Consider the following 13,520-nt stretch of genomic DNA (forward strand, 5'->3'; position numbering starts at 1 on the left):
GTGCACCTTAGGTTTGATTAGTGATAGATAATAGAGAAGTTTCTCAGTGACCTCTGCTATTCATCCAAGGCCAGTTCCTCTCCGGTCTAATTGCAAGACCTGAATTATCTTGTCAGGCTACCTTCTGGGAATCAAATTAGCCAAGTGTCTGCTTCTTTTGTTCTGGGGGGAAACTGAGCTTGGTTTCTTCTCTTAAGATGTTATGACTACTCTTGAACTGTGTTCCTGGGCCCATCCTATTATGGTATGTGACGACAGCTTTCTGTCAGGAACAAGGAAGTGTTTGTAAAACTTGAGACTGTGTGCATTCTCAATATTGAGTCAGGTTTTGGTATCTCCTGGGAAGATTTCCAGTTATTAGGTTTAAAATCTTCTGCCCCACACTGCGTTAGCTCTGGCCAAAAATATAAGCTATGTTACAGTCAAATCTGTTCAATCGTTAAAGCTCACTGTGCTTCACGTTGAGTCACTAGGAATCTTTTGAATAACTATGTTTTTCAGGATGTTTTGAGAAACTCGGATCATGAAATAGATTGGATATTCAAACTCTCATTTGCATATGACATAGTCAATGTGAGTATAACATAAACTTACCAAAGAATAAATGTGATAGTATTTTTGAGTTGCTCTATCTTGAATTTAATTGAACTGTAATTCTTCTTGAAAATGTTGGACCTCTTCAGATCTCCTCTTCAAGTTGATTCTAGCTCTAAAATCTATCATTTCTATCCGATTGTTTCTTTTCCACTTCCCTGATTGCAAATAAATATAGAGAGAGGAAAGTATTTTACACTAAAGTTGGAATGGATGCTAAGTTTACCCAATCAGAAAAGAGCAGAATATTTACATTGTAGGGTAGAACTTTCTATCTCAAAGAGCATCTCATCACTAGATTATAAATCGGACTGGGGGAGGTGATTCCTGATATTCTTCCCTGCTCTCTAGCCCCCGATTTCTTTCCCTAGGAAATGGGGATGCCACATTAACCACAAAGCTGCTGACCTAAGAGGTGGGCCAGAGATGCTGATCGGAGGAGGTAGAATCTTTGCTTTGGCCCAGGGGGCTATGGTGGCTGCAAAGAAGAAGGGAATAATAGTAACACTAAAATATGTAGAGTGCCTACTTTGGGCCAGGCACTTTCCAGTACTTTGTATATATTAATTTATTTAATTCTCACAAAAATATAAGATAGATCTATTGTTACTTCTGTTTTACAGATTAAAGAAACACAAAGCACAGAAAGTACATATGACCTTCCTGAAGTCTCATAGCTATGAAATAGTGGAGTTAGGATTCAAACCCAGCCATTTTCAAGTCCTATACCCTTAACCACTGTACCATACTGCCTCTCAGTAGGAAGCACGAGAGCTTGCTTTTGTGTTTTACCACAGGGAGAAGTCAGTCTCACATCTAGAAGCCCATTAGGGGCTGGGGAGGGGTAATTCAGAGGGAGTTGGGGAGAGACCAATTCCTGCCTGTTGCCAGGAAGGCAGTGGAAATGCTGAGAGGTGGCAGCTGGATCCAAAGCCCAAGGTGACACTGTCTTGAAGGGCCATGCCCTAGGTATGCAGCTGGTGATGAGGGATGGAGAGGGCAGGAGTGGGAGGAGATTTGCTGTGGGACGAGCCATGTCAGTATGGACCAGCATCCTGAGGCTGCTCTCTCCTACCTGCACTAAATCCAGCTGTTCTTTCTTAAGCTTGCTGCCTGTACTTTTACCACCAGAAGGACAAAGCCAGTGACCTGGGAGTCAGTCTGGTGAGGAAACCTCTCAGTCATGGGCAGCACGGTGAAGGATAGTGGTCCACTGCTAGTCAATAGTCCAACCATCAATCAACCAACAGACTCCTGTGGGGAAGACTCACCTGGGTGTTGAGAGGGCAAAAAGAATGAAACACAAGCTGTGCCCTCCTGGATTAATGGGCCACCGACTTACTGAGTGATTTTGCCAGGACACTTCTCCTCTCTAGACCTCAACCTCTACGTAGGTAGAATGAATGAGGTTGGCCCAATTGAAGTCTAAGGGCTTTCCTTCAACAAGGATTTTATTGCTTTTTGTTTCTAGGGAGCTGAGTCCTATAGCTCTGTGAGACTTTGACTTCCTAGGCTTTAGCAGGAAGCCAGCAGATTGTTGTCAAGCAAGGTCGATAAACAGAAGCATCTCTGTGATTGGGTCTTCACTGGCAACCCTGGACCACCACTGTTATTATTTCATTAAAATTTTATTGAGCATCTGTTAAGAGTTTATCCTACTCTGGTCACTTTTGTAGGAAGAAAGGACTTGTTTCCAGCTTTGAATGGCTTAAAATCTAGGGAAAAATAAAACAGTCTGGAGATGTACATATAAAATTCTTTAAGTGGCAGTGGTTGTAAACTGGGAGGATGTGACGTGGCATCTTTTCCTACCCTGGAATATTCTCTCCTTCCCTTCACCCACTTTTCCTTTCTTTTCCCACCAAGCATAGAGAAGCATTCTGGACTCCAATTATCTGCCTCCTGCCCCCATCAAAATCGCCGACATCATTTATTTTGGAAGTGAAGAGTAAGCTAGTAAGTTCTCACCAAGCCATGAATGACTAACAGATTTGACCTCTTTAGTGTAGGCATCAGATTTCAAGAAGCATTAACCCAAAGGTTTCTCTGGAAAAACGCTATGGCAGGTGGGCATGGCACTTTGAAGGGGAAGAGCTCCCTGGTGGTCATCATCTACTCTAGCTCACTGAGTCTACCCTCTACTCTGTGCCAGGAAAACAGAGGACAGCTTGGCATTTTGCTTTGGCAGGATCATTACCTCCTGAGACGGAGTGTGCACATTCTGGGATCATGTAGGGTCACTACTGATGACACAATAGGCTAGGTCAAGGCACAGGTAGGACCTTTGAGGTTAATTCCTCTGCCAATGTTCTTTGAAAGGGGATTGCAAGTAACAGAAAATGTAATGTTCTCTTAGAGCCTTCCCAGGGGTCTGGGCATTGGGCCAAGCTCCATGAGGGCGATTGTACTTTGGAAACAAGTCTCTCAATGTCTATTTGATCAGCACCTCCTCTATATCAGGTATCAGAGGGACTCCAAGATGCCATAGACATTTCAAGGCAACAAACATATATTGATTGAGTGCCTAATTTGGATCAGACCCGATTCTGGGCATAGGAGGCACAGACGAATGAACCTCATTGTCCTGTCCCCAAAAAGTTCAACCCAGTTGGGCAAGCCTGGGAAGGAGTTTGGAGAGTATAATACTCTCCTTGAGTTACAAATAGGGCTTCATGTCTAAGTAAGAGAAGTCTCGATGGATTAAGAGGATGAAGGATAGTTCAGTATAGAAGTTGTCTTTGGAGTTTGAACCCTGACTGCCACTTATTGGCCAGGTGACCTTAACAACCCTGGGCCTCATATTTCCTGTATGTAAAGATAACATCAGTACCTGACTCATAGGGTTGCGTGAGGCCTAATGTATGCAAAATGCTTAGTGCCATGCCCTGCCTGTAACAGGCGTCCAGTAAATGTTGATTGTTAGTAGTAACAGTAGTATTATCACGATCATAGATAATTCTATTACTGGTATTAAAAGAAGTACATTTTCTTGTTTTAATTTCCCCAACACTCTTATGAGGTAAGTCTGCACTGTCCAAATATGATAGCCACCAGCCACATGTGGATAATGAGCACTGCAATTGTAGCTAGTTCAATTTGAGATGTGCTATAAAGTTTATACTGGATTTTGTAGACTTAGCAAGAATAATAAAATATAAAATATCTTGCTAATTATGTTGGTTACTTGCTGAAATAAGATTTTTCAATGCATTGGGTTAAATAAAACATAAAATACACTTCACCTGTTTGGTTTATAACACGGCTGCTGAAAATGTAAAAATACACATGTGGCTTGTATTATGTTTCTATTGGACAGTGATCTCAATAATTAACAATGAACTCCATTATTAATTCATTTTTAGCTCCAATCATAGTAATATTGGAGTGACATGATCTCCATTTCCAAGAGGGAAAAAGTGAGGCTTAATGAGGTGAAGTCATCTGCCCAGCTGGTAAGACACAGACTGGGATTTGTAGCCAGTCCATCTCCAAAGGCTGTGTTTGCTCTTCTATATGATGCTTCCTCCCTGCTAAGTACCAGAGAGTACAGATATGGGGCCCAGAGGTAGGAGCCCTGTCTGCCACCCAGGAATTTCCAGTAGGGCAAGAAATGTACCTAACAGACAGATGATTGAACTGATACTGGCGGGCTAGGGGAGGTCCCCAAATGCTGGTGGGACCTCGACCCCAGCCAATGTGAAAGCTCTTAACACCATTGTGAGAAGGAATTCAAGGATAAATCAGAAAATAGTGAAAGTATGGAGATTTACTGCAAAGTGAAAAGTACACACTCAGGAAAGGGGAGTGTGGGCGGACTCGAGAGAAAGAGTTGCGCAATGGGATTTGAGGCTTCTACCTTCTTGAGTTTCTTTAACCAAGGGGTAGAATATTCATGAGGATTCCTGGAAAAAGGTGGAGATTTCTGGGAACTGCGGTGCTACCCATTTTTACATCAAATATGGCTATTCCTGGAACTGTTGTGGCACCGGTGGGTGTGTGACCTAGTATGTTAATGAGCTTATAATAAGGTCCCAGGTGAAACTTAGGCCAAATCCAGCACCATGTTGGGTCCAATTGGTCTTAGCCTGCTTGGCCCACACCCTGTTCTTTTCAGGGTCTTATCAGCCCTGAAAATAATAGCTTATGCAGCTATTTCAATTCCTTTTTGCTAGCCATGTGTAACAGACCTGGAATTTTCTGTTCTCCTGCGGTCACCCTGTGTTATTCCTGTCTCAGAGCTGCCAAAAGTGTATAAAATCCGACATGTAAATAATGAATCCTTTCGTAGCTCTATTTGCTCTATGACAATATACATAAAAATCATACATTTCCATCAGGATAGAAAATAAAGACATGCGTGCCGTCTCTTGGAGAGGAATGCACACCCAGGATTCCAAGCATCCCTCAGCATGTCGTTTTCACCCTAATGGAAGGAGTTCTGCTAAAATCCTAGAATGTAAAATCGTTGACTGTAAAATATCTCATACTTGAGGTAGGCCTGGAACTAGCAAGGGCAGGAGGAAAGCAGAAAAAACCTTGTGTGTATCAGGGACAGTTCTGTTGAATGGAGAGGTCTCCTCCTGGAATCAGAGCGAACTCTGGATTAGACACAGGTCTCACCCGACTTCAAGCTTGGACCTTAGCCTATTGGAGCCTCCCTGGGAAAGTCTCAGAGGCAACCCCAGCCAGGCCCCTCCAGGTCCAGTTGAGTGGGCGGCAATTTCAAAATGTGATTCAACGTTACCATCTAAAAATAAATAAGGCACTTTGATAAAGGAACATGGGGTAGGGGGTGGAGAGTGATTGGGGCAGGGCTGGGGGCATGTATCCATTCTCCTGGGTGTTTTCTGTATTATCCCGTATTTCTTTTTTGTTATTTGTTTTTTGAGACAGAGCCTCACTTTGTTGCTCAGGCTGGAGTGCAGTGGCAGGATCTAGGCTCACTGCAACCTCCGCCTTCCAGGTTCAAGCAATTCTCATGACTCAGCCTCCAGAGCAGCTGGGATTACAGGCACCCACCACCATGTCCAGCTAATTTTTATATTTTTAGTAGAGACGGGGTTTCACCATGTTGGCCAGGCTGGTCCTGAACTCCTGACCTCGAGTGATCCACCTGCCTCGGCCTCCCAGAATGCTGGGATTACAGGCATGAGCCACTACGCCCAGCCAACTTGAGGCTTTTTTTTTTTTTTTTTTTTTTTTTTTTTTGAGACGGAGTCTCACTCTGTAGCCCAGGCTGGAGTGCAATGGCACAATCTCAGGTCACTGCAACCTCTGCCTCCTGGGTTCAAGCAATTCTCCTCCTTCAGCCTCCTGAGTGGCTGGGATTACAGATGTGTGCCACCATGCCAGGCTAATTTTTGTATTTTTAGTAAAGACAGGGTTTCACCATGTTGGTCAGGCTGGTCTCGAACTCCTGACCTCATGATCCGCCCACCGTAGCCTCCCAGAGTGCTGGGATTACAGGCATAAGCCACCATGCCCAGCCCCTATCCCATATTTCTAATGCAATATTGGCCTCAGGGCTCTGGCTCAGGTGGGATAGTGACTTGGCCTGTCAAGCACTGCTGGAGGAAGAGGTGCCCCCCTGTTCTGGTGAAGCTGGTTGTTGTCTGGGGTAAATATCTGAGGTTCATAGTATCACGCCAAGGAAATCGAGTACTTGGACACACCAGAAGTGGGTTTAGGAGCACAGGTTTAATAGGCAAAAGAAAGAGAAAGGAGAATAGCTCTTCTATGCGAGAGAGGGGGTCCACAGTGAAGTGCACCAGATTTTATAGACTGGCTTGAGGAGGTGGTGTCTGATTTACATAGGGCCGAAAGATTGGTTGGACCAGGCATGACGTTTACGTAGCCAGCAATGAAGCTGGCTGCCCTACCTTAATCTTCTATTATGCAAATGAAGTCTTTGCCCACCTGGCGCCATGTTGCCTGCTCCTTACTGTACACGTGGTTTACAAGGAAAAGGGACAACGGATCCCCTGTCTGAACGTGACTACTCCCTAGGTAGCCCCTTTCCTGTTAGCACAGCTGCAGGCATTCACCCATGCAAGCTTCTAGCCTGGCTTTCTATGTCTGCAGCTCGATTCTACAGGCTGCTTTTTGTTAGAAAAGAAAATGATTTGGGGGCTGTCACGCGTGTCCATATAGAAGACGACCTAAATACGCTTTGTGTGAGCAACAAGGCTGTTTATTCACTTGGGTGCAAGTGGGCTGAGTCTGAAAAGAGAGTCAGTGAAGGGAGATAGGAGAGGGGCAGCTTTATGGAAAGTTACAGTTGGAGGTGGTTATCTATTGTTAGCAGGGGAGGGGGTCACAACATGTATGGTGGGGAGATCATAAGACTCATTGTCCAGAAGAAGAAAGTCACGGGGTCGATTGATCAGCTGGGACAGGGTATGAACAAGTCATAATGGTAGAATGTCGTAAGATGGGTCAATTAGTTAAGGCAGGAACTGGCTGTTTCACTTCTGTGTGGTTTTTCAACTACTCCAGACTTCTTGGCTCCTGCAGGCCATCTGGACGTATATGTGCAGGTCACAGGGGTTACAATGGCTGAGCTTTGGCTCAGAGGCCTGACGGGCTGCTTTTCATTTAAAGAAAAACCTTACCGAGGACTCCCATACACTCACTAAGTGTCTAAATAATTTCTTTATTAACTCTTTTTTTTTTTTTTTTTTTTAGACGGAGTCTCACTTTGTTGCCCAGGCTGGAGTGCAGTGGCACAATCTTGGCTCATTGCAACCTCTGCCTTCCGAGTTCAAGTGATTCTCCTGCCTCAGCCTCCTGAGTAGCTAGGATTACAGGTGCCTGGTGTGTAAAAATTAGCTACCACGCCTGGCTAATTTTTGTATTTTTAGTAGAGATGGGGTTTCACCATATTGGTCAGGCTGGTCTTGAACTTCTGACCTTGTGATCCACCCACCTCGGTCTCCTAAACTGCTGAGATTCCAGGCATGAGACATCATGCCCAGCCTCTTTCTAACTCTTATGTCACTGGTGCCCAAGAGGCCCAAGACCCTGTCCCTGGGTTCACTTCTCTGTTCAGGATGCTCCCCCCTACTCCATTCCTCTCCAGGACCTCCTCATAGCCCCTTCCACACATGACTTCACTGCCCCTTCTCAGCTAGGTTGTGTAATTGTGTAATTACACATTGGGGTTGTGTAGTTGTGCAGGGGGAGTATGTACTTTGACCCTCCTTCCTCCCTCTTCCCTCCTCCCCCTTTTTCTCTCCCATCACCCAGGGCACAGGGAACAGGAGAATCTAGTGGTTTAGAAGCAAGGCTTCTAACCCAGTCCCACCTGGGTTTGTATCCCAGCTCTGGTCCTGACTTCTTGGGAGCAATTTAACACTCCAAATTTACTCGTCCTAGCCTGATCACTAGGATGTATTTATTTTAAGCTGGCTTGGCCTTCTTGGCTTCACACAAAGGAGCTGGAAATAGTTTTCTCCATTTTGGGTGTCCCAGCCCCAGTTGACTCCAGGGACAAGGGGCTATGCTGGTGGCTCCTGAACAAATGAACACAGAGATGGGCACATCCCCTGCCCAGGCCTCTCTATCTGTGTTTCTGCCCATCTGTCTCTCTGCCTCGGTTCCTTCCAGCAGTGTTATCAGCACCCGGTCTCCCTCATTTTCTCATTTTCACCCTTTCAGGGCATGCTCTTCCTCCATAGGAGCTTCCTGGGTTCCCACGGCAACCTGAAACCTTCCAACTGCCTGGTGAATGGTCGGCTGCAGGTGAAGCTGTCGGGATTCGGACTGTGGGAACTCAAGTATGGCCGGACATACAGAACATATGATGAGACAGTGGTTGATTTTGCACCCACTAGCTATTGGCAGCATGGCCAGAGGTTCCTAGCTCCATCTTTGCTTCCTGGTGCTCATCTGTGCAGGTATCCACACGTGGGCCTTCCTCTGGAGCTGATGATATGTGGTTGTTCTGTTCACCTGAGGAGAACGAGAAAAAAAAATAGTCTCTGCAGGTGGCACCAGTTCGTGGGGTGATGTCTGGGTTTGGAGACTGGTTCTTGTCCTAGCTTAGCTGGGCCACCTGGAGCAACAATTGCCTGTCTCTTTAGTTCTCTTTGTTCCTTCCCACATTCATCCTATGTTCTCAGCTTAGAACATAAGATTTGTCAGACATTTTAGAGATAATCGAGTTCTATAGTTCTGTCTTCTAGGTGCCTGGTCCCTCCACCCCCGACCAACTATCAACTGAATCAGAATATCTGAAGATGGGGTCTTGGCCTCTGAATTGTTTTTTAAATGCTCCCAAGAAATTCTGCTGTGCATCTGAAGACAAAACCACTGCCTCAAGTCCACTTTTCCCTTCCATATGTGCCAAGTGGGGTTCAATGACTCTTCCTACCTGTCCGGTTAATTGAGTGCCCTGGATTGTTACCTCTGCATGTATCCTGGGCTCCCTTGAGACCAATGTTCTTAGCCCCGATCCCCTTTTTGCTGGAGCAGCATGTCACCAGGAGATTTTTTGTGTCAATTTGGGAGGTTTCTATAACATATGATAGAATGATGTCTTAAAGAAAGACAAGGGGGATGGGAGTGGTGGCTTATGCCTGAAATCCCAGCACTTTGGGAGGCTAAGGTAGGAGGATTGCTTCAGTCCAGGAGTTTGATACCAGCCTGGGGAACATAGACTTCCCTCCAACACCTATACCTAAAAAAAAAAAATTAGCTGGTGTGGTGACATGTGAGGCTGAGGTAGGAGGATCACTTGAGCCTGGGAGGTCGAGGCTGCAGTGAGCTGTGATTGCACCACTGCACTCCAGCCTTTAGAGACCCTGTCAAAAAAAAAAAAAAAAAAAAGGACAAGGGGAGAAATTTTGTTATTATTATTAATTAAGTAATTATGAGACAGAGTCTCACTCTGTTGCCCAGGCTGGAGTACAGTGGTGCAATCTTGACTCATTGCAAACTCTTGTCTCCTGGGTTCAAGCAATTCTCATGCCTCAGCCTCCCGTGTAGCTGGGAATTACAGGCATACAGCATACACCATCACGCCTGACTAATTTTTTTTTTTTTTTTTTTTGAGACGGAGTCTCGCTCTGTCACCCAGGCTGGAGTGCAGTGGCCGGATCTCAGCTCACTGCAAGCTCCGCCTCCCGGGTTCACGCCATTCTCCTGCCTCAGCCTCCCGAGTAGCTGGGACTACAGGCGCCCGCCACCTCGCCCGGCTAAGTTTTTGTATTTTTAGTAGAGACGGGGTTTCACTGTGTTAGCCAGGATGGTCTCGATCTCCTGACCTCGTGATCCGCCCGTCTCGGCCTCCCAAAGTGCTGGGATTACAGGCTTGAGCCACCGCGCCCGGCCACGCCTGACTAATTTTTGTAATTTTAATGGAGACGGGATTTCGTCGTGTTGGCCAGGCCAGTCTTGAATTCCTGACCTCAGGTGATTTGCTCTCCTCGGCGTCCCAAAGTGCTGGGATTATAGGCATGAGCCACCGCGCCCAACTGAGACCTGCTAGCAGCCGTCCTAGTTCACCTTCCACATCCTCTAATATTTATCTTTTCTTTTAATGACTATGACCTATAATGACATAAGCTTTTAGACTTCACTGCAAAAAAAGAAGGTGTGTGAATTATCTAGAATAGACAGATACATCTATAGAGACAGAATGCAAGTTGGAGGTGGTTATCAGGGGTTGAGGGTCGGGAGAACAGGGAGAAACTGCTTCATGAATAAGGAGTTTACTTTGGAGTGATGGAAATGTTTTGGAGCTAGATAGAGGTGGTGGTGGTTGCATAACATTATGAATGTGCTAAAGGCCACCGAATTGTTCATTTAAAATGGTTATTTTATTTTATTTTATTTTATTTATTTTTTTGAGATGAAGTCTTGATCTGTTGCCCAGGCTGGAGGGCAGTGGTGCGATTTCGACTCACTGCAACCTTTGCCTCCTGGGTTCTAGTGATTCTCCTGCCTCAGCCCTCCGAGTAGCTGGGAGTACAGATGTGCTCCACCATGCCCGGCTAATTTTTGTATTTTTATTTATTTTTATTATTTATTTATTAGAGACAGAGTTTTGCTCTTGTTGCCCAGACTGGAGTGCAATGGCATGATCTTGGCTCACCACAACCTCTGCCACCTGGGTTCAAGCGATTCTCCTGCCTCAACCTCCCAAGGTGCTGGGATTACAGGCATGCGCCACCATGCCCGGCTAATTTTGTAATTTTAGGAGAGACAGAGTTTCTCCATGTTGGTCAGACTCGTCTTGAACTCCTGACCTCAGGTGATCCACCTGCCTTGGCCACCCAAAGTTCTGGGATTATAGACATGAGCCACCATGCCCAGCAATTTTTGTATTTTTAATAGATGAGGGGTTTCACCATGTTGGCCAGGCTGGTCTGGAACTCCTGACCTCAATTTATCCTCCCGCCTCAGCCTCCCACAGTGCTGGGATTACAGGCGTGAAGTGCACCCAGCCTAAAATGGTTAATTTTATGTTCTATGAATCATACCACAATTGTTTTTAAAAATAAAGGCAATACAGAGAAGGAACATAAACATGAAAACCAGCTGTAATTTTAGTCTTGAGTAAACCACCATTAACATGTTAGTGCACATCCTTCCTGCTGATTTTCTCCATATTCACACACACGGACCCCTATTTGCTCTTCAAACCAGACACCATTGGGGCTGATGGCTCAGGGCTGGATGCCTTCCTTTCTCCTGTGCCCCCAAGGATGAAGGGGTGGCTTTTCCAGTTTTGCCCAGCAGCACCCTCACTCCATGCGGACATCCCATTGCTTTGCAGAGCTCTACTGGATTGCCCCAGAGCTGCTGCGGCTCCCGAAGGTGCCCTGGTCGGGTACCCCACAAGGAGATGTTTATAGCTTCACCATTCTGATGAGGGAGCTGATCCACCACTGGGACCATGGGCCCTCTGATGACCTCCATGAGGCACCGGATGGTAAAGCGGGAGAGCCTGCTTGGGAGGTTTTGGTTGTGTGGGCTAGCTTTGAAATGCTGGTTTTTAAAATTAATTGTTTTATTAATTTACAACTTATTCCATCATTTTTTATTGAAAAATTCATGTTCTTTCCCTAGCAAGCAGACTCAGGAAAAAAAAAAGAAAAAGAAAAATCCATATTCTTTTTAAAATTAGAAAACAAATTCCGTTTTGGTTACCAAAAAAATCAAGGGACCTCAAATTATATAACTTATTGTATTACAGAAGCCAGAGGGATCCTATTAGAAAATGAGGCAGATTATGTCATTTCTCTATCAGAATCCTCCCCTGGCTTCCTATCTGAGGAGTGAAAACTAAGTCCTCCTCATGGCCTACAAGACCACCGAAGTAACCTCTGTGGCCTTCTGGATTAGTTTCCTAGAGGGGTATAACAGTGACCACAAGCTTGGTGGCTTGAAACACCGATGTTTATTCTCTGGCAGTTCTAGAGGCCAGATGTCTAAAGTCAAGGCGTTGTCAAGGCTCTGCTCCCTCCGGAAGCTCTAGGGAAGGTTCCATTCTCTGCCTCTTTCAGCTGCTGGTGGCTGCCCCAGCATTCCTGGGTTTGTGGCTGCATGGCCTCAACCTCCAGCTCTGTCTTCACATTGTCTCCTCCTCTGTGTACTTATCCTGGCTGTGCCGCTTATGAGGACATTTGTCATTGGATTTGGGTCCCACCCCTATAATCCAAGATGACCTCCTCAACCTGAGATCCTTAACTTAATTCTATTTGCATAGTTGGTTTATATCCCCTTTCCCAAATAAGGAAACATTTGTAGATTCTGGGGATTCGGATTTGGACATTTCGCTTTAGGAACCACGATTCAGCCCACCGCACCTTCCTACTGTCATCTCTTATGGCTCACTCCTTTCAGTCACGCTGGCCACCTTCATGCGTCTCCAACATAGACAAATCCATAGAGACAGAATGCGGGTTGGTGGTGGTTACCAGGGGTTAGGGGTCGGGAGAACAGGGAGAAACTGCTTCATGAGCAAGGGGTTTACTTTGGAGTGATGGAAATGTTTCTACCACTCCAGACACATTTCTACCCCAGACCCTTTGTGTGTACTGTTCCCTCTGCCTGGACACCTCTCACCTCATATTCCTATGTACAAATTTGCCCTATTGTTTCTTAAGGTTTACAACATTCTTTATTGTGAGAATATGCCATAAATAGTACCTTGATACACATTTTGGAAATTGCTGCAAGGAGCAGCTCTGTATCTTTGCACGCATGGGTGAATGTTTCTTCAGGCTAGATTTCTAGCCAAGAAATTGAGGAGATAAATATATTTTAAATATATTTAAAATCCATGATAAATGCTGTTCAGTTGTCCACTTACAAAGGATATTTTCGGGCTTTTTTTTTTTTTTTTTTCTGGATTGTCTCTTAATGGCTGATGCCTGGATCTCAGCCCGAGATTCTGATATCATTGGTTTGGGGTGCTGCCTCAGTGTCAGGGTTTCAAAGCTCCTGGCGTGATTGTAATATGTAGCAGCTCAGGCTGCTTGGAGAGAAGATACCAGTGTGTGTGTGCACACACTTGAGTGTGAGTTTCTAAGTAAACTCAACCCACTTTCTCTCTTGATTTTTTTTTTTCTTGCTTTGCCTACCATTTCTAGCCTATCCTCAGTGGCCTATCTCAAGCCTCGGCTTTAGATCATTATCTATTACCTGGAGACTTTTTGAGTCAGGAGCCCATTGTGAGGATATGCAATTGCTTTTAGAGCAGATTCCAGTTTCTAATTTCCAGTTAAATAAAGGAGAGGTGAGATTAATCCAAAAACAGTAACTCAAAATCCAAGTGCATCTAACTTTGGCATCAAGCACACACACAAATATTCCCAGACTGAACCCAGGCAGGAGCCCACCCACAGTCCCTCAGCCCCATCACCGCCTAGTTTTGCCAGTTGGGTTCTGTAAGGGAAGATACTGTGGACAATCAGTGTATT

General features: G+C 45.3%; 1 protein-coding gene across 1 annotated transcript in view; it reads left to right on the forward strand.

Moving 5' to 3' along the window:
- Positions 1 to 13,520, forward strand: part of LOC101024595 (guanylate cyclase 2G-like) — a 128,752-nt gene that overhangs the window by 19,324 nt on the left and 95,908 nt on the right. The window contains 2 exon segments of the mRNA XM_021943660.2: positions 8,251 to 8,489; positions 11,322 to 11,527. Of these exon segments, the coding sequence (XP_021799352.2) occupies positions 8,251 to 8,489; positions 11,322 to 11,527 (445 nt within the window).

The sequence above is a fragment of the Papio anubis genome, chromosome 11, assembly GCF_008728515.1.
Source record: "Papio anubis isolate 15944 chromosome 11, Panubis1.0, whole genome shotgun sequence".
Classification (NCBI taxonomy): domain Eukaryota; kingdom Metazoa; phylum Chordata; class Mammalia; order Primates; family Cercopithecidae; genus Papio; species Papio anubis.